Source organism: Lemur catta, chromosome 9 (genome assembly GCF_020740605.2).
Source record: "Lemur catta isolate mLemCat1 chromosome 9, mLemCat1.pri, whole genome shotgun sequence".
In the NCBI taxonomy this organism is placed as follows: Eukaryota; Metazoa; Chordata; class Mammalia; order Primates; family Lemuridae; genus Lemur; species Lemur catta.
In genome coordinates this window covers 30,509,317-30,531,393 of record NC_059136.1, presented here as the reverse complement: position 1 = coordinate 30,531,393, position 22,077 = coordinate 30,509,317, and the positions used below count along the sequence as shown (strand labels likewise).

General features: G+C 45.0%; 1 protein-coding gene across 14 annotated transcripts in view; it reads right to left on the bottom strand.

The window, feature by feature from the left end:
- ZFAT (zinc finger and AT-hook domain containing) overlaps positions 1-22,077 on the bottom strand; it is a 296,047-nt gene that overhangs the window by 93,942 nt on the left and 180,028 nt on the right. For all 14 annotated transcript variants that reach the window (XR_006737368.1, XM_045561493.1, XM_045561492.1 and 11 more), the window contains 5 exons: positions 19,035-20,488; positions 17,971-18,203; positions 5,348-5,435; positions 3,107-3,256; positions 384-557 (listed from right to left, as the gene is read on the bottom strand). Coding sequence is in view for 13 of the 14 variants with exons in the window: in XM_045561493.1 (XP_045417449.1) it covers positions 384-557; positions 3,107-3,256; positions 5,348-5,435; positions 17,971-18,203; positions 19,035-20,488 (2,099 nt within the window). In the remaining variant the exon portion in view is untranslated. The remainder of the gene's footprint in view (positions 1-383; positions 558-3,106; positions 3,257-5,347; positions 5,436-17,970; positions 18,204-19,034; positions 20,489-22,077) is intronic.

Below are 22,077 nucleotides of genomic sequence, written 5' to 3'. Positions count from 1 at the left end.
TCAGGTGTGATCCAGGTTGTCCCTCAAGATCCTTGGGCTCCAGGTGGGGTTGGAGGGATGAAGAGGATCGAAACCCCTGGAACCCAAGACCAAGGCTCCTTGAGGATGCCTCATTCCCTGAAGCAGCTTCCTTTTCCATGCCCCTCCACCTCACGTGTGCACACACACACGCGTGCTCAGTGTTTATCCAGCACCTGTGGGAAGTCAGGCACCACTCCGGCACCGAGCACAGGATCCTCACTGCTCTTCTTCCGGACACTCATCCTAAAAAACATGTGCTCCCTCCTGCCTGGATGTAGTGACAGTTTCTGCTGGACTTGGAATGCGGCTTCAAACCACACCATTTAGAGAGGGAAGAGCTCACTCTGGAGTCATTTACTCACCGTCAGCAGTGTGAAGGAGCTTGTGACTTTTCAATGTCCCTTTTGATTTGAATTTCTTGCCACACATGTCACATAAGTGGGTTTTCTCAGTGCTGTGACGATTCATGTGAGCCTTGAGGTTACTCTTGCTACGAGTGGCATACTCACACAAAGAACACTTGAAGGGTTTCACACCTGCCAGGGGAAAAAATGTACATATCTGTGCATGTGCATGTTTACGTGTGTGTGAATCCAAAGGAATATGAATAAATAAATACATGTATATATATGTGTGTGTGTATATATATAAAATATATAAATAAAATATATATATAAACACCCGTTTTGAATAAAGCAGTGCATTTGCTGGTCCTAACAGCTACACACTTCCTCACCCCAGGCTCTTCCTCAAGCTGTTCCTTCCGACTGGGTCTGCCAGGGGCCTCCAGCCTGCAGCTTTCTCTGACCTTCCCCAGTAGACTTCCCTCCCTCCCTAGTAATGTTCCCGATTCCTGTAACTCTTTACTAGCTGGAATGTTCACTGCACTTCACAGTGAGTCATTCACATCTGCCTTTCCCCACAGTCTGGGAACTCCTTGAGGACAGAGACCGAGAATTGTGCAGAGCAGACAGTCATTAAGTTTAACTGAACTGAGTTAAACTGAACAAATTAAAGGCACCAAGGGCCTTTATAAAAACCAGTGGGATCAGGTACCCAGGTTCAGATGTGGAAGTATATCTTACTCCATAAAACAGAGCTTGTTGGCAGGCTGATGACTCAGACTGTAAGGGCATCTTGGCATTCAATGCCTCCTTCATTCAAGCAGTACGTACTGAGGACCTACTTTCACACTGAGCACTGAGAGCTAATCTTGAAACTGAGAAGAGTTGGTCCTTGCCTTCACAGTCCAGTAGGAGATGGAGGTAAGTAAAAAGGTCATTACAACACAGTGTGACGTGCTATGGAGGCGAGGGGGAAAAGGGGAGATTCCTGAACCAGAACACGGACAATTTTTAATGAGCCAAGCATTCTCATCCATTATTTATACTACCTATGACTTTGCAGACAAGGAAACTGAGGCTTCGAAGAGACTGAGGGTTATGCCCATGGGCACAGAGCTGAGATGCACACAGGCCTGGTGTGTTTTATGGTCCATGTGAAGCCCAGCATGGAGCTGTGTTTTGGGAGAGTGAAGTGACAACCTAACCATGAGCACCAATAAGCTGTGTGTCCTTAAAGTAGCATCCAGATCATGGCTCCCAGCTCCATGAAATGATGGGACAAGCAGTCACCTCCCAAGGAACATTCTGGACACCTCATCCCTGTCCTGGACTGGTCATTTATAACACTCTCTCATGAGAGCAAGGCTGCAGCTGTGGTGCTGGCTTAGGCCGAGTAGCATCTTTCTGTATCATGTGCTACCCTGAGCAAAGCTGCAGATGGCTCAGGACTACCACGACTGCAGAGGAGATGCCCTTATAAACCCCACAAAGGGGAACGAAACCCAGCGATGCCATCTTCACATGCTTTATAACTGTGTGAATGGTTGAAATATAGTCAGGTACCATTTGACCAGGTGTTCTTCCAAAATACTAAAATAACTCAAAAATGCAGACCTTGGGAAAATTACTTAACCTCTCTGAGCCTCATTTTCCTCACTGGCAAAATGGGGATAACAGCACCTACCTCTAAGGCTATTGAGAGTACTGAATCAGACAAGCTGGGTAAAGCATTGAGCACACTGCCTGGCATCAAGTGTTCAATAAATGCTGGTAAACATAAAAGTATCTTCCAACCTCGGCATTTGATCTCAACTCCTTCTACCTTTTCCAGGTTCCCATTCTATCAGTTACTATTCTCTTTACTGAACAATTATACTCCCTCCCTTCCTAATAGTTCCTTCCCTGGGGCCTTTAAAGAGGTCATTTGTATCCCATGTTGTAGAAAATGCTTCACCCTCCATCCCATGCAGTCTTATTTCCTTCCTACAGCATTCCTGGTTCCTGATTAGCAGGCAGGGCCCTGATGCAGATGCCTGAAAGGGCTTTTTCTAGCCCCCTGGCTCCCACCCTCATTCCTGGGAGGGCCATATCCTTTCCCAGGGGGAGAAACCAAAGTTGGCAGCACACTGTCTAACAAAATCTTGACTTCCAACTTCCCAAAGTCTGCCAGAGTAGCTCTCCCACACTTTCTCTGCACAGGCAAGCACCCCAAAAGCATAGCCTATATTGTTTCTTTCCACTCAACCCTTCCACCTTCTGAATTCTTTTTCTATGACATGAACAATAACACTCCACACTGCCAGATTTAGAGGATTCCTTGCTGCCCTCCTCACCTTCATTCATTCATATGTTCACTTCTGGAACATCTGCTCCACCTGGAGCACCATGATGGGCACCCAAGTTCCTGAATACAACATGAATACATGAATATAACACTAGTTTTTTCCTATTCTCGTGGCACTTGCTTTCTAGCAGGGGAGTCACGGTGATTTATTGCACTACAATTGCGATGTGAACTATGAAGAAGCACATACCTTTACTCATTGCAATTGAAACTAATTAAATAATGATTTCAATCACTGATCTTAGCTGGCTTATGGACATACCTCTCAGTGTACTAAAGAAATTCTAACTGCAGGGACACAAAGGTCTGGCTTCCTCCTAATGTGTTAATATTTCCAAAATGAAGCAGAGAAGCACAACTGTAAGACAGTGCTCCATTTGGAAAGATGGATACTCACCTTCATGAGCCCAAATATGGCGCTGGAGGTCTGAGCCATTCTTCATAAAATAGAAATCACAATATGGGCACTTCATGGCTCTCTTTCCAATTAGCCCTTTCAGCTGAACCCTCCTCCCCAGAACCTCAGAAATGGTGCTCATGGAGACCTCTAGAAGAAAAGCGGATGACAATCAGAAGGAGACAAAGAACCTCGGTGCAGGTCAGATGTAAATAAACTCGCCACCAAGCATCACCAAGGGGGTGAATCAAGGTGTGCTTTGGGGTGGCTGGAGATAGGATTTTTGTCAAAAAAGTTAAAATCAAGTTTTAGATCTAAATACCTGTTAACGTAAAATATGAAGAATGAAGAAACAACATCCTAAGGCAATAATCAGACAAATGCAGAAGGTGAAACTGTCCACAGGAAAAGCGACTCAGTTTCTCCCACAAATGGATGTCATGGGATAAAAGCAGGAGGGGAGTCCTAGAGAACACAGGAACTGTAAGGGACATAGCCAATAAATTCAAATGTGTGGATTGTGGTTCAGATAAATCAACTGTGATTAAGACCTCCAGAGCACAGGCATCAAAAACAAAAATAAACAGATGGCACTTAAACTAAAAAGCTTCTGCACAGCAAAAGAAATAATCAACAGGGTGAAAAGACAACCTGTAGAATGGAAGAAAATATTTGCAAACTATTCATTTCACAGGAAACTAATACCCAGAACATACCAGGAACTCAAACAACTCAACAACCAAAAATAAAAAGGAGACATTTTTCAAAAGAAGACGTACAAATGGCCAAGAGGTATATGAAAAAAAATATTCAATATCACTAATCATCAGAGAAATACAAATTGAAACCAAACGAGATATCATATTACCCCAGTCAGAATGGTTATTATTAAAAAGTTATAGGCCGGGCACGGTGGCTCACGCCTGTAATCCTAGCACTCTGGGAGGCCGAGGCGGGTGGATTGTTTGAGCTCAGAAGTTCAAGACCAGCCTGAGCAAGAGCAAGACCCCGTCTCTACTAAAAAATAGAAAGACATTATCTGGCCAACTAAAAAAATATGTGTGTGCGTATATATATATATATATATATGTATATATATATATATATATGTGTGTGTGTGTGTATATATATATATATATACATATATACACACACACACACACATATATATATATATATATATATAAAATTAGCCAGGCATGGTGGCGCATGCCTGTAGTCCCAGCTACTTGGGAGGCTGAGGCAGGAGGATTGCTTGAGCCCAGGAGTTTGAGGTTGCTGTGAGCTAGGCTGATGCCATGGCACTCTAGCCCGGGCAATAGAGCGAGACTCTGTCTCAAAAAAAAAAAAAAAAAGAAAAAAAAAAGTTATGGCAAGGATGTGGAGAAAAGGGTAAACTTATACACTGTTGGTGGGAATGTAAATTAGTACAACCTATACAGAAAACAGTATGGCGATTTCTCAAAGAACTAAATATAGAACTACCATCTGATCCAGAAATCCCACTACTAGGTATCTACCCAAAGTGTGTGCCCTCTTGGTCCTGCGTGAGGTGGCACTGTAGGTTGAGGGATAAGCCCTGCCTTGGGGACCCCATGAGGGCGGCCGAGAGAGTCACAGAGACTGGAACAGTGGTCAGTCACCACGACATCAGGAAGGCTGGAAGCCACAACGCCCCCCCCCCACCCAGGGCAGGCTCTGAGGGAGAGCGTACAGCAAAAACAGGAATCAACCAGGCAGAACAGGAGGGGGTCCAGGGTAGCAAAAACAGAAGTGACGAGGCTGGACACTCAGGGAGCTGGTGCCTTGCACACCTGAGAGGTGTGGAACATGGGAAGACCCACAGTGACAGTCACTCCAACTCACAAGGGATCCTCAGTCAACAACCTTTATAAACCACCACTCTGGGAAACACACATTTACAAACGGAATAAGGCGAGAATTGAAGTCAGACCTGTGCCGTGTGTGACCCATCTACAAGCACTCAAAGTTCCAATAAAAGGGGGTGGGGAGTGTGTATCACTAAGCCTGCAGGGCGTGGGGCAAGATGTGTCTGAAGACCAGAAAAAAGGACAAAATGAAATAAAAAATTATGTAAACTTCCGAGCTTTAAATAAAGATGACTGTTTCCCTTGAATTTATTCATATCTACATAATGTGCAGTTAATGTATAAGGCTGTATTTTAAAATAAACATAAGCATTTTAACATTAATCTTCCATTCTAACAGGTATAACCTTACCAGGATGGTTGGTCTTGATATGTGACTTTATCAATCGATCTTCTGAAAAAGACTTTTCACAGACAGGACAAGAATAACTCCTTTTGTCCTTAATAGAAAGAGAACATAATCAATCAACTGTGTCATTTAAATCTGGGATCTGTGGAAAAACAACCACCACTCACCACCACCACCATCATCACCACCTCCACCACCAGCCTGAACACAGCTAGACACAGTGCATCCTTCCAAGCCTATAACATATAGCGTCCACCTGGCTCTGCACTTCCTGGGAGCTCCAGGGTAGAGGAAAGGCACCTGCTCCATGCCAGGACGGAGGGGTGGGGCTTAGAGGGGAGGGTCCTGTGGAGGTGCTGAAGGATGGGGCTCAACCTCGAGGCTGCGGGTCTGCCACACAGACCAGTGCTGCTCCAGGACCCAACAGCACATTACATCCTCCAGCACTCAATGCATGGTTTGCGTGGGGTTACATGTAGGTTATTCTATTAAGACTCACAACCACTCATGAAAGACAGGCATTGTTCATGCTCATATTACAGATTAAGAACCTGAGGCCCAGGATGATGTGCTCAATGTCAGCGAGGAAGAGCCAGCGCTGGAACTGGAGTGTACAGATGCCCACCCAGGACCTCCTACCACTCTAGGCCCCATGTCCCACCAAGGCTGCAGGTAGGGAGTTCATTCTGCACTGCTGCTAGCGTGACAACCTGGGTGACCACGGCCTTACATCCTCAGTTGGGGGGAAGTATTTGTGAATTATCAAGCCAAAGGTTTTGCTCATCTCCCTTTTGTCTCAGAGATTGCCTAAGTGCTATTTCACATTACAATTTTTGCCACAGGGTGAGTGCTACAGGTTGAATTGTGTCCCTCAAAAAAATCTCATGTTGGAGTCCTAATCTCCAATTCCTCAGAATGTGATCTTATGTGGAAATAGGATCTTTATACAAATAATCTAGTTAAAATGAGGTCATTAGGCTGGACCCTAATCCAGTATGACTGGTATCTCTATAAAAAGGGGACATTTGGACACAGACACACACACACAGGGAGAACGCCATGTGAAGATGAGGACAGAGATCACAGTGATGCAAAGAACGGCAAAGACTGCAACAAACCACCAAAAGCCAGGAGAGGCAGGGAACAGATTCTCCCACACAGCCCTCAGAAGGAAGCACCCCTGCTGGCACCTTGATCTAGGACTTCTACTCTCCAGAACTATGAGAAAATAAATATCTGTTTAAGCCAGCCAGTGTGTGGTATTTTATCACCAAACTTCTCAAGCCCACATCTTACAAGAGCCAAAATCTGGGGGGAAGTACTATGTGTACCCAGATGAACAAAAAACAAAACCAAAATATGCAGGAGTTGTACTGCAAGGAAATGTTTTGAGCCGTGTGTGTTTTGGAGAATGTTAATGCAGCCTGTGCTCACCTGGATGTACAGCAGGACTAATTCTCACCATCTATGGTCACCTACCTTGAGCTCAGCATGGCACCAAGTGCTTCCCATGCCTTACATAAATGAACACAACCCTTACAGCACCCCCCGCCACCAGCCAGTCTACTCTTATCTCTGAATGATGCCAATCACAATAGCTACCACTTCTTAACAATGTACTGGATGTGAGATGCTTTACATACCACATCCTAGAAGGCTGTCCCCAACCCCAAGCCACAGACCAATACAGGACCGGGCTGCACAGCAGAAGGTGAGCAGTAGACGAGGGAGTGAAGCTTCATCTGTATTTACAGCCTCTCCCCTCACATACATCAACTGCCTGAGCTCCACCTCCTGTCACATCAGCAGTAGAATCAGATTCTCACACGAGCAAGAACCCTTCTGCAAACTGTGCATGTGAGGGATTTAGATTGCGCACTCCTTAGGAGAATCTAATGCCTGATGATCTGAGGTGGAGCTGAGGTGGTGATGCTAGTGCTGGGGAGCAGCTGCCAAACACAGATTATCATTAGCAAAGAGGTTTGACTACACAGAAACCATAATAAATCAATTGCTTGCAGACTCATATCAAAACCCTATCAGTGAGTGGTAAGTGACAATTAGGCTGCATCTGGTGGCAGGGTTTAATTCAGAATCCAACACTTATTTTAGTCCACACGTATCCTGCCCATTATTTTATTTACCATTTCCGTCCACACCTCTTTCCCTGCACTGCGCACTGCACACTTGTCTCAGTCACGGTTTTGGTAAGCCCACAAGCTGACCCTAGCAAAAATGAGTAAAGAACATTGCCAGAGAGCTTCTCTGAAAAGGAGGCAAGACCCAATGATGAAACAGCAGAAGACTCTAAGACTGCCAACAAAATGAAAGCTATACTGAAAAGAAAATACTAAGAGTCCTGCTTAAATTATGGGTTCATTGCAATAGGTGATTCACATTCTCCAAGCCCGCTTTGTATAATATGTGGAAACTGGCTATCCAATGAAGCCATGAAATCTTCAAAACAGATTCACCACATGGAGACCAAGCACCCTGCATTAAAAGACAAGCCTTTGGAGTTTTTCAAAAGAAAAAAAAAAAAAAAACGTGAACACGAAGAACAGAAGCAATGACTGAAGGCCACCACTTCATCAAATGCGTCTGCACTGAGAGCACCATTCTTAGTGGCCAACCACATGGCTAAGCTAAGAAGCCCTTTACTATTGGTGAAGAGTTGATCCTCCCTGCTGCTAAGGACATTTGCCATTAACTTTTAGGAGAGGCTGCAGTTCAAAAGGTGGTACGTGTTCCTCTGTCAGCTAGCACCATAACTAGACAAATTGATGAGATAGCAGAGGATACTGAGGCACAATGTTAGAGGGGGTGAATGAGTCACTGTGGTATGCAATCCAGGTTGATGAGCCTACTGATGTTGACAACAAGGCAAAAATGCTTGTTTTTCTGTGATATATTTTTCAGGAGGATGTGCTTAAAGATATGTTATGTGCACCATTGTTGCCAACAAACACCACAGGTGCAGAACTATTCAAGTCTTTGAATGATTACATATCAGGAAAACCGAATTGGTCATTTTGTGTCAGTATATGGATGGATGGAGCGGCTGCCATGACTGAACAGCTTTCTGGTTTCACGACTCAGGTCAAGGAGGTCGCTTCTGAATGTGAATCTATGCACTATGTCATCCATAAAGACATGCTGGCTGGCCGAAAAATGTCACCTGAACTAAACAACGTTTTGCAGGATGTGATTAAAACTATCAACCACATTAAAGTACATGCCCTTAACTCACGTCTGTTCACACAGCTCTGTGAGGAGATGGACGCAGAGCACACACATCCTGTCTTATACACAAAAGTGAGATTGCTTTCTAAACGTAGATCACTGGCCAGAGATTTTGAGTTATGAGAGCCACTCCTGAGATTTCTTTTAGAAAAACAGTCACCACTGGCAGCGCGTTTCAGTGACACAGAATGGGTCACAAAACTTGTTTACTTGTGTGACATATTCAACCTGCTTGACGAATTCAATCTATTACTTCAGGGTAGAACGACAACCATGTTCAAGTCGGCAGATAAAGTGGCTGCATTCAAAGCCAAACTGAAATTATGGGGGCAATGAGTGAACATTGGGATTTCTGACATGTTTCAAACATTAGCAGAGATTCTGAAAGAGGCTGAACCAGGGCCCACTTTCTCCCAGCTGGTACATGATCACCTATCTCAGCTTTCAAAAGAGTTTGAGCATTACTTCCCAACCACAAAAGACCCCCAAACTGGGAAGAAATGGATCTGAGACCCATTTGTGAATAAGCCGGTGAACTGACTTTGTCCGTGCTAGAAGAGGACCAACTGCTTGAGATCGCAAATGACAGTGGCTTTTAAAGTATATAAGAGACAACTTCAAATCTCTGTATGTTCTGGATTAAAGTCAAGGCAGAATATCCTGAGATTGCCACAAAAGCACTGAAAAGTCTGCTTCCATTTCTAAAAATCTATCTTTGTGAAGCAGGGTTTTCTGCAGTGACAGCAACCAAAACGAGATTACAGAGTAGACGACATAAGTAACACACTTCGGGTGTCACTGTCTCCCATCACCCCCCGATGGGACCATCCAGTTGCAGGAAAACAAGCTCAGGGCTCCCACTAATTCTGCGTTATGGTGAGCTGCATAATCATTTGCTTATATATTACAATGTAATAATAATAGAAATAAAGTGCACAATAAATGTAATGCACTAGAATCATTCCCAAACCATCCCCCGACCCACCCCGAGTCCATGGAAAAATTGTCTTCCATGAAACAGGTCCCTGGTACCAAAAAGGCTGGGGACTGCTGCTGTAAGGCATTTAGGAACTTGCCCAAGGTTACACCACCACAGAGAGCAGAGCTGGACTTCAGAGCTCTTGCTTTTGTGAGATCATGACTAGCAGTACAGGTTCAGAGTTCAATCCTGGTTCACCACTTATTAGCTGGGGAACTGTGGGCAAGTGATGTAAGCTCTCAGTGTGTCAGTTTCATCATCTATAAAAGAGCAATAAAAACTGTGCCTTCTTTACAGTCACAAGAAGAATAAAGGAGATAAACAACACAGAGTGCTTAGAACAGAGCCTGGCCTACAGCGCGTGCTCAATAAACCTGGAAGACTTTGCCACTGTGGATTTAGTGTTGTCATCATGCAATTCAGCCTGAGGCAGCCGACCACCTCATGGCCTAACGCATCCTGGGAGTCTCCAAGAAGGACCTAAATGACCATCCCCCAAACTCCTTTGGGTACTGGTTATTGCTGGGGTTGTAGAACCTCTCCCAAGGCCAGTGTTCCCCAGAGCACACTTAGAAATAGGGGACTTTATATTAAAAAACTAAAACAAAACAAGCACAGCCCCTCTGAACAAGCCAACAGTCTAGATGCACTGCCCACCAAGGGTCTGGATATCAGTGGATACCAAGCAATGCCTACCAAGCTTACGTGTCCACGGGTTCAAGGCAGCTCTCAAGAAACTGTCCTGAGCTTATTGTCTAGCCAATGCCACAGACCCCCACCCCTGGCCACATCACGGTCTCAGGGCTTCTCAGCACACTCCTGGAATTGTCGTCCTCTGCCCTTGACCTTGGGAAAGATGCCTGGCCCTGGCAGGCATCCTGGAGGCGGCCCCACCACCCCCGGCTGCCTCACAGGGTCCTCATCATCAGAGCTGACGGAGGCATTCAGAGGGCTGTGAGGGAGTTTATAGTGATCTCCCCTGAGCCCCTGCTATTTGATTTTCTTTCTTTTAATCTCTGATAGTCAGAAAGCAATTTATCTCAGAGCTTATCAGGGCCCCTTATTTTTGATGCCTTTGAAGATTGCTGGAAGGACACAGACGGTGGTAAAGGGTACCGGGAGAACGGGGGACTCTTAGGACTCATTTACTCCTTTTCAAAACCTCAGTTATGTACCGGAGATGAAAACCCAAACTGACACAGCAACTTAAAAAGAGCGGTGGTTAAAAGAGTTCCTGGCAGAGATGGACAGTGTGAGAGACCCACACCATAATGACAGTAAAAGAGCCCAGCCCCGGAGTCTGTTTGCTCTGATGGAAACAGCCTTCAAAGCAATCGGGACCCTTTGAAAGAAGGCTGGCAATGGCATGCAGCCGCGGCCACGGCATGGGGTGCAGGGCCAGCCCAGGACTGCAGCTCCAAGCCCAGCTCTCCACTCTGGGCAAACCTCACCTGGTCTGTCAGTGGCAGGTGCCACGGCCCCTCCAAGGAACTGGACAGTTCTCAAGTCTGAAACTAGCACTGGTGGAAAAGACCAAATCCAATCCCCACCACTGCCAAGGGTATGTAATGGGTGCATAAGTGCACTTATGAAATATCTGACATCAAATGAAGAAAATAAAGGTGGGAGATTCCACTCGGAACCATTTGTCAGGAATAAAGGCCATGGTTACGGCATCTGCTTTCCTGTATGGATTCACGCGTTCCTTCCTCAAAGATTACAGGGCCCCCGTTACGTGCCAGACTGCACTGAGGATGAAGGTATGAGACCCTCAGGGGCTCACAAGCTCATCAAGAAAGAGATGTGCCAATGCACAGAGCCCAGCAATCAGCAAGGATGTATGCAGAAAGTACAGCAAAGTACAGGAATGGCGACGCTTAAATTGTGATTGATTCGAACAAGTTGGAAAAGAGCCAGGAAGTGTTCAATTTAGGAACTCAAGAATTTTTCCTTTCCACTGAAAGCAGCTCTGTTTTGCCATGCCATGCCCCTTTAATTCAGAACCTCAGTTCTTGCTAAAATGAAGACATTCTATCCCCAAGCAGCTCTGGTAGCCTGAGGCCTCCTGTGCAATGGATAAAACACCCAAACAGAGCAACATAGAAACAAACTCGTTTTGTTATCAAGTAAAAAAAGACCATATTCTTGTGGCTCTTGGAAAGGAAAAACATTATATTCAATCATTTTAGTTAAATAACATTTCCTCTACTTAAAAAAAAATACATATTTATTGGGTCTACCCACTTATTTCCAGAAAGGTATTTGAGGTAGCTTCCTCTGATTTCACTGTGCTTTGTTGAGAATATATTAATATTATGTCAGCTTGTTTCCAGCAACTACAAGTAAGATCGTTTTTTAATATATGTACCTCTATAGCCAAAAAGAGACTATGCACGTCTCAAAGACAGAAACCAAATATTCTAAACGTTTGGTGAGAGATCAGCAAACTCTGGACAGATGGACCACAACCAACCACTGTTACTATTCCTCTTTCTCCTCCTCCAAGGGAGGAGGAGGAGGAGGAGGAGGAGGAGGAGGAGGAGGAGGAGGAGGAGGAGGAGGAGGAGGAGCTGCTCCTGTGCCTATGTACCTGGGACTGTGCTGTGTCTCTTACAAATATTATCTCACTAAATTCCCACAGCAACCCTGGAGGTGGGGATTGCTGTCCCCATTTCTAGTCAAGGAGATTAGAAAGGTTAGGTAGTGGAGCCACACCACTTCTAAGTCTTAGAGTCAGAATACAACACCAAGCATGCCAACTTCCAAGCCTGGGCTGTAACTCCTACAATACCCTTAGCATCAGGTACCTTTGAGGACTTCTGAGAAGGAACACAGGCCAGAAATAATGGGAATAAACTGGTGTATCATAAACATCTACCACATATTCCACTCCTGCTGTTTCACACTTTTGTGTCAGGAGGAGCTCTTTAAATAACAGATTCTCAGATCCCACCTCAAATTATGGTGGAGGTGGAAACCCAGGAATCTCATTCAAACAATTACTCCCATGTGATTCTGGTTCTCGAGGTCATCAATTACTGCACGTAGGTCAGTGACTTACAGACTTATTCACAAGACCCACAGGTGGGTCTGACAGCACCACTCAACACAAACACGCACACACACCAACACAAACATTTAAACACTGAAGCAAAGGTCTCCAGAAATAATACTTACCCTTAGTATGTGTGAATAATGCTGGCAAGTTCTTTTTTATTATATTTCATTTTTAAGATATGTTAGTTGTGATTCACTAAACTTATTTCACAACTTTCTAATGGATTTTTTTTTTTTTTTGAGAGAGAGAAAATGCTGACTGGGTGCTCTGTACATATTTTCTAATGCAATCCTCACAACCCTGAGAGGTAGAGGAAAGTACTTTATGAGATGAGAAAACTGAGGCTCAAGGAGACCAGGCAGTTTAGTTTGCCCAAAATCACAGAAGTAGTTATGCGGTCTCAACTTGGGTCCATCAGAACCTGAAGCCTCTTCTCATTCTACAAAAATCATGTTTGCTCAAGTCTTCCCTTTATGAAGTTGGCACAGTTCTGTAAAATGTAGATTTTCTCCAGAAATGTCATTGATGAACTTTGGCTAGGTCCCCATATTTCTTTAATGCCAATACATTTTTTACTATAAGTCAACACCATCTAGTTACTAATGAGGAGGAGATGGTGGGAAGAAACCATATTAAATGTACATACTCCTTCCCATAATTAGGTGTATCTTTAGCTAAGAAATAGTTGTAAGAGTCACAGAAACAGGCACTTAGCCAAATTATCCTAGAGTCCTAATGCAACTGGAATGGACTTGGATATAGGCCCATTTGGGGGAAGGCGGATTGCTGCTTTAAATGTCCTTAGTTTTTGTTCTGCATGAGAATCTATGCTGAATGCAGGAAATAATGAAACAAATGCAAAAGGCAAGCCAGAATTACAACATCTTGATTCCATCTCCAGGGTCACAGGTAAGGCAACTAAGCCTCATGCTGGTGCAAGGTTTTGCCTCACACTCCATCCATTTCCCAGGCAGAAGAGGACCACTCTCCTGACCCAGCTAGACCCGGCCATGATCAGAGTCCTCAGCCCAATCACAAGGACATCTGTAGGCATTTTGACATCATAGAGTACATTCGTATTATCTTGCTGGACGTTTGCCACCTTCCAGAGGAAGCAGGGTGGTATTATTGACTTCACTTTCAGGTAAAGACAAATAAAGCTCAAAGACCAAGCAGTCTAGACCAGGCCACAGAGCTATGGCCAGAGCCCTGTCCTGTACCTCCAAATCCCCAATTTTATCCACTTCACAGCAGTGATGACACTACTAGTGTCAAGAACAGTGAAGATGACACAGGTAAATACTAGTGGGTAATGATGAAAAACGTGGGTGATTTTTCTTACAGATGCTTCATAATTTTTAGAAATCTTAAGGAAACATCAATACTTAACTCCAAGAGTGAACCTCCATGCTTTACTTTGCTGATTTCACAAAGAATTAGATAGAATCAAGTGGATTTAAAACACTCTATAGATGGAAATATAATCTTGGTGAAATTACCACCAAAAATGCACCTTCAAAGGTCCATCAACTGACAAATAAACAAAATGTAGTATATCCATACAATGGAATATTATTTAGCTACAAAAAGGAATAAAGTATTGACACATGCTATCCCATGGGTGAAATAAATTAAAGAAACTAGCCACAAAAGACTGTATTACACACATATTTTATGATTCTTTTTATATGAAATGCCCAAAATAGGCAAATCCAGAGAGATGGAAAGTAGATTAGTGGCAGTGGCACTAGTAGATTAGTAGATCAGTGGCAGTGCCCCTAGGGGGCAGGGAGGGGAAGTAAAGATGACAGCTGATGGGTACAGGGTTCCTTCATGGGATGATGAAAAAGTTCTAAAATTAATTGTGGGGTAGTTGTACAACTCTGTGAATATATTAAAAACCACTGAATGTTATACTTTAAATGAGCAAATTGTATGGTATGTGAATTATATCTCAATAAAGCTGTTACCAAAAAAATCCACCTTAACTTTCCTTGCAAATATGGAATTCCATTAAAAAATGATTTGGTGATAGCTTCTTTATTATCATAACAAAAGAGTCTGCATTCAGAGGAAGCAGAAGATTTTTTTGACTGTATCAACATTGCCTTGGTACCCTTGGCTTCATTACAGAAATAATTTACAGGCTCAAAAGACAAATGTTGTCTATACTCAAAATACTGGAACCTATTTTCATAAATTATGCGATCATACTACACTAGCAATATGTTCCACCTGCTCCATGGAAAATGCTTAGTGATTCAATATCCTGGAGTAAATATTATACAAAAGACTTCCCCTTGGTTTGTGCTGTCGACTCTATTGGGAATTTTTTCCTTGCCCTCTCCCCTTTCCCAAATCTACTCATCCACCTCAGAACCCCTCCTTCTAGGCCCTCCTCTGGGGGGTTTTTTCTTTGGGCGGTGGGGCAGGGGCTATGTTGACCTCACTCAGGCCCCCACATTGCCATGCTGTATCACTATTTACTTGTTTAACCCCCCCGCCAAAACCAAGAGCACCTTGAAAGCAGGGACCAGGTCCTACTCATATTTGAAATCCCCATGCCCGGCACGTAGAGAACGAGGCCTCCAGCCTGTGTCAGCCAGCTTCAGGAGCAGCGGCAGCACGCTCACCTTTAAAAGTGTCTCAACTGGAAGAACTGCAAATATCAGCGAAGGAAAAGATTGAAATTAAACTTTAACAACTCCTAAGAAAACGTGAGTGCTAATGAGAAGCAGGATAACATCCTTTTTTATAAGGTCAACTGAGTCACACTCCCTTACTCGGTACGCTGTTCTTCTCTTGCAGTAACTTGCAGAGACATTTTATTACTGCAGCATAAGGCACAATTGCCACTTATCAGCACAGGAAGTATCAACGCAGTCCCCGCCCTCATGGGACAAAGTCTACCTGGACCACATTTCTTGAGATGATGTTCAAGTGTCCAAGAATGGTGTGGCTGGTATTAATGACCAACTGCCACGAAGTGGGCAGACTGGGGCAGTGATGAGAGCATGGCTTCAATTCTGTCTCTGGCCTTTACTGACAGTGTGACCCTGGGCAAGTTACTGAAGGACTCTGCAACACCAGGCTCCTGATCTGCCCAGTAGAGGAAATAATCCCGAACTCCTAGAAGTGATATGAGAATTAAGACAGCACAGGGCCTGAAAACAGCAGCTGTCACTTCTCCTTCTCCCAACACATACTTCCCAGATGCCTTCTGAAGTGTTGATATTAAAGAGATAAGCCTCTCTGAAGGCTTATCAAAACCATAGAAAGTTGAAAAGAGAAACGTCTTTAAATGCCAGTTTATTAAGAAGAACGAAAGCGAAAGCATATGAAATCTGCATCAAGGATCTCAGCGCACATTCCTGACACTGCCTTGTTGACCACCAGGCCCAGGGACGTGCCCAGGAGGCTGAGCCTCCCCATCCAGGTTGCTGACCACGAATCCCTCTGACACACACAGTGGGTACGCAGAACTTGAGTATGGAAAAATACAGGCAGTCCCAGATTGTCAATCTCATGTACCACTTCATTGTTCCTGTTGTTCTTTTAGCCTGTGTTTCAAAATCTGAATCCAGACCAGCAAGTTTCAAAATGGTAAGAAAAATAAATAATAACAATAGTCAATGGCACAGTGCTTACCCCATGCCAGGCACTGTTCTGAGACACGTATGTTCCCTTACTTCACCCTCATCTGATGGGTAAACCGAGGCACAGAGTGGTTACATGACTCATCCCAAGGCTACACACATGGTAAACAGGGGAGCCGGGGTTAAAACCCAGCAGTCAGCTCTCTGGTCTTAACCGCTACACTCCAAGACTTCTCCCAAGAGCCTGCGGTCATGTTGGCTTCACTCCCTCTTGACTTCACACGAGATTCTAGCAAAGTAGCATTAACGAATTCTGCCACCTCAGTTTTCCCTGCCCTAAGAGAGTACTGGAAGCAGTACCAAACTAACAGCAGTTCCATAATGAATTACAAACCACATGCCTTCATGCCCGAGAGAGACAGACAGACAGACAGACAGAGTGAGAACGTGTATGAAGAAGTACCAGGTGACATGCAATAGCTGCTATGCAACTATATGACAAGCACTGTGCCAGGTTTTTTAGAGCATTCCATTTTTATTTCCCAATAACCATAGATTTGGAAGTATATACAAATATATATGCACACACATATATGTCTACACATATGCACATAAGTGTATGCATGTGTGTAGGCTTGTATAAATGCATATGTACATACATGCTTTTATGTATCTGTGTATATACGAATGTGTATATGTGTGTGTGTATATATAAAATGGATATTTCTTTAAATATATATTTTATACAGAACACTATTTTATACAGGTCTCAGAAGGGACAAGTGGCTTGCCTGAGGCCATGGAGCCTGTGAACATGCTGGAGACATGATTTGAATCCTGCTATATAAGCCCAAAGCCTGTGCTCTGACCTACCCACCGTACCCAAACACCCTGACTTTCCCCCTAGTGACAAACTGCTAGGGTGTTAGTGATTTTTATGCCAGAAAACCACAGTAGCACATCAAATTTCTGAAGCCTCGTTTTATGCTCTCTGTAGCATAAAAAGGCATGCATTGAAACAACCACACCTGGGGCCAAATGTGTCTCTTTTACAACTTTAAGAAGCCCCAAATCACTCTCAGGTGTCAGCCTCTTGAGTTAGATTAGAATTTGCAAAATAAACATTCATTCATTGTGTTACATGATCTCCCACCAAAGAACTAAACAAATTTACCATCGTGAATATTAACAGCACCTTGAATTAACATATAATTCTTTTAAAAAATAAAACTGTTTCACAGGCATGTTCTCACAGAGAGTTTACCCAATAACCCAATAATATTACAATAGTGGTCGTCAACATTTACTGTGCTCTTACTGTAAACCAAATGCTGTTCCTAGCACTTTGCAGGCATTATCTCATTCAACTGCTCAACAACCTTCAGTAGCAGCTATTAGTGCTATCTGTTATTAATAATTCTTTAAAATGTCATTTAAGGAATCCTAGCTTTATTTCTACTCTACAGATCTTTCTTCTGTACACATTCTCTGATGCTGAAAAATTTGCAGAGAAAACAATTTGTTCAATCTGCTCTCTTTTTTCAACATATTAGAGACTCTTGTGAAAGGAACCCAGGGTGAAGCTTTCTGTAAAGGGAAAAGCTGTTTCAGGAGAAAGCCCTCTCCTCCTTTTCAGGGCTGGACATTTGCACATGGATGACCTGCAGCAGGGACACCCACATATGCACAAATTTGAGAAAGCAATGAGCACCCAAGGGAGACAGGGCTGCCGCTCGGGCTTGCTACTTACCAGCGCTGTATGAACTTTAAGATGTGCCTGTAGCTTATATTTATCTGGAGTCGAGTAGTCACAGCCGTCAGTGGGACACTTCAGCAAGATGTTACTGTGTTTCTGAATTACATGACGTTTAAGGCAGTTTTTGGTGATGGAAGAATAATGACACTGGGAGCAATAATACAGATGTTCCCGGGTGTGGGTGCGGACATGCATATCAAAATGCACTTGGTACCAAAAAAGTTTGCCTAAAAAAATATTTTCACATGAGAACAAGGAAGTTTCTTTTATACTGAATTTGAATTTTTAAAATTATTGTTATTTTTAACTCTAATATTTATCTCCCTCTTGTGCTTGTCCGGGTCGCCTTTCACACTTTCCACCACATCTCTGCCTGGAAATTACTTTACAAAGGTGAGAGGTTGCAAATATTAAGGGTGCTACTATTTTTTGCATGATGTCAGGACTAGGAGAGGAGGAAATAAATGTTTACTGAGGACCAGTTATGGTGCCAAATTCTATGATGGACATGCACATATCGAAGAGTCTCTAAACTCTACTGGCATTCCTGGGACACTGGGTCCAGAGCTTGACTTCCTACTTCCTGCACGACCAGCTCCCGGCAGATTCAGGGGCCGTGCTTTCACTGTGAGCTGAAGGGTGCTATTCGGGGCCTCCCTACAGAGAGCTGCTGCCACTTTGTAACCTTTCTCAGCTCATCTAGTACATGGCCACAACTTAAAGCTCGACTTTAAATTTGTCATGTGCCAGAAGAAAGATTCTTCATGGTTAAAATTCTGGTAGAGGCCCTGGGGTAACCCTAAGCACACACACCTGACCAAGCCAACTGTCAGCTGTGCGGCCATCCCAGCTGTCTCCACAAAGACTCCAAGTGCTAACTGCAACACGGTGGTCACCCATGCCTATCTACAGTGGAGGATGTGGCTCATTTAGAAGGTGTTCTTTGCAAAGAGCCATGGGCTCAACCAAACACGAGGTGACCACAGCGTGTCGGGGGCGGACGGGGCTGCTGGGAAGGAGAGCTCCATCAGCCGCACGCCCGTGCTGCCTTTCCTTACCACAGTATTCACACTCCAGGTCTCCATAAACCTTCCGGATCCTCTCACACAAGCCAGTGTTCATTTGCTTCTTCTGTAAACTGTCCAGGACCTTCATGAACGCGGTCATGCCAGACCGGTGCTCAGGGGCAGGTTTGCAAGAGTCAGGCTGGCGTGTCACACTGTCCCCACCACCAGCTACTAGAGGAAGGAGTTCTGAGGCTGCAGCTGGATTTGACCTGAGACACCTGCTGGGATCTGGGTCACTGTCCGGAAGGGCAGCCATTCTCTGCCCTTCCCCTGGGGAGCTCTCGGCACCCTGGGTCCCCTGGTTTGGCCCAGCACTTTGGTCCTTGGAGAGTAGTAGTGTGATTACTTCACCCTGAGTCTGATCGGAACCTCCGTGCTGGGTGTCCGAGGGCTTCTCAGGAGCAGAGTCACCCTCAGCAGAAGAGCTATCATTTTTCAATAAAAAATCATCTGAAACCACTGCATGAGAAGACAGGTCTGAAGAGACCACGGTGGTTTCCAGCTCACAGGGTGGCAGGGCTGCACTTTTGGCCTGCGGGGAGGCCAGGTGCCCAGCCGGGGCAGGCATTTCCACAGGAGCCTCCAGCTCCTTCTGTCCCTCCTTGGGCCGAGCGTCCCCAGGACGGGACTCCTCCTTAAGTGCTTTCACCCTCTGCAACGCAAACTCCTCCTCCGTCTGCTGCAGCTGGTCCCCCAAGGCTTCCTGCTGGATGTCGCCGCCAGGCTCCAGGAGGCAGAAGCTCTGGTTGATGGAGCTGGTGAAGACCAAGGTCTCTTGGGCAGCCCCGTGCACCTCCTTGATGTGGGAGCGCAGCCTGATGGAGCTGACAAACTTCTTGAGGCACACGGCACAGACATACACAAAGGGGTGCTTCCTGACGTGCAGCTCCAATGCCTGGTACTTGGTGGCCCCATGGCCACAGAGCTCACAGGCGAAGGGCCACTTGTCACCGTGGACCAGCATGTGACGGTCTCGGTCCAGCTCGTTCTTAAACTTGCGCTCACAGATGTGGCAGTCATAGAGCAGCTGCCGCTTGCCCTCCCTGGTCATCAGGCAGAGCTCATCCAAGGCCTCCTTGACCTTCTTGTCCTGCGGGTCATGCGCGTCTCGGATGTGCTTGATGAGGTTCTTGACATCAGAGTATTTCTTCTTGCAGAAGCGGCAGTGCTGCTTGATCTTCTTGTGCACCCGCTCGATGTGCACCTTGAGGTGGCCCTTGCTCAGGCAGGTGAACGAGCAGTAGTCACAGGCGAACTTCTCCCCAGTGTGCTTGCGCAGGTGCACATTGAGATTGGCCTTGATGGCGCTGGCGTAGCTGCACTGGGGGCACTTGTATGGCTTCTCGTTGGTGTGGATCCTCAGGTGGGCCTGCAGTGAGTGCTTGAACTTGAAGACCTTGTTGCAGTATTCACAAGTGAAGATTTTGAGCTGAGTGGGACCTAGCCTAGAAACAGATGACAGCACAGTTACGTTCAGAGAACTTGAACCTTCCTCATGAATGCTAAATCCTTTTTATGAACCAAACACCAGAGGCCTAACAGTGAACCAAATCCAGAGGATGGATGGATGCATCCATTCACTCAACAAACAGGACAAGAGGACCAGTGTGTGTCGTGGTCCTCCAGGAGCACACAGTCTGGGGGAGAGAAGACAGGTCGGCAGATGATTGCACGACAGTGTGGTAAGAGTTGATAGGAATGGGCAAGGGAAGAAAGAGAAAGAGGGCCGGGCGTGGTGGCTCACACCTGTAATCCTAGCACTCTGGGAGGCCGAGGCAGGAGAATTGCTTGAGGTCAGGAGTTCAAGACCAGCCTGAGCAAGAGCCAGACCCCGTCTCTACTAAAAATAGAAAGAAATTATATGGACAACTGAAAATATATATAGAAAAAATTAGCCAGGCATGGTGGCACATGCCTGTAGTCCCAGCTACTCGGGAGGCTGAGGCAGGAGGATCGTTTGAGCCCAGGAGTTTAAGGTTGCTGTGAGCTAGGCTGATGCCATGGCACTCTAGCCCAGGCAACAGAGCAAGACTCTGTCTCAGAAAAGAAAAAAAAAAAAAGAAAGAAAGAGAAAGAGACCTCTAAGCTGGACTAAGGTGGCTGGGAAAACTTGTCACAGAGAAGTCTGGGTTGAGGCTTGAGGAACAAGAAAGAGGGAGGCAAGAGAAGGAAGAGGCGTGTGTGGTTCTCAATGTGCACGATAACCAGGCGGTGTTCCAAGCTGACATGTGTGGATTCTGGGATGTTTTAATGAGACCAGTCATAATGGAATGAACTCTGTCTGCTCCATGAGACTACACACAACCAGCTTTCCAACAGCTTGGATAATCCAGACTTGCCTATTCATTCAACCATTAGGATGACCCTTTTTCCCTTTCTGCAAGTTCCCATTAGTGAAAGACCCCTGGCCTTTCTCCATGTCCTTACTTCTTCCCAGGAAAAGAGTGACTTTGAAACAGGACCCATAATTCATGAGCTGGGCTCTGCCTCTCCCTTCTGGTGAGGATGTGCTGCCTGTAGTGAGTACGGGACACAGCAGATGCTTGCCAAGCGGGCATCTGTGAGCCTGGCCAGGAGTGGTCCAGGACCGCAGTGAGGGGAGGCAGGCTAATTCCGCAGCACGGTAATGGAAGGCTTGGTGTTGGCCTACACCATGCTGTTCTCTCCCCAGCTCTCAGTAATACACTGATGTGTGACTCTCCATTTTCCTCTGCCTCTATCAAGATAGGTTTAGAACTCAGATGGGAGAAAATAGGACCATCGTTTATTAACCTTCTACACCATTTATTCACATGATTCCAATTTGTTAACACCTGTCAGTGTGTTTCAGGCACTGTGTTAGATTTTGTGTATGTGGTGGAAGAATAAAAGCATGGTCTGCTTCCTGGCTCCTGGGTCTTTCAATATGGCAACGTGTACGCTGAATGAGATAGTAATAAGAGCTAACAATTATCGAGTACTTAGAATATGACAAACACTAGGCTCAGTATTTAATTCCAGTGCTATTATTGTACCCATTTTACAAGTGAAAAAA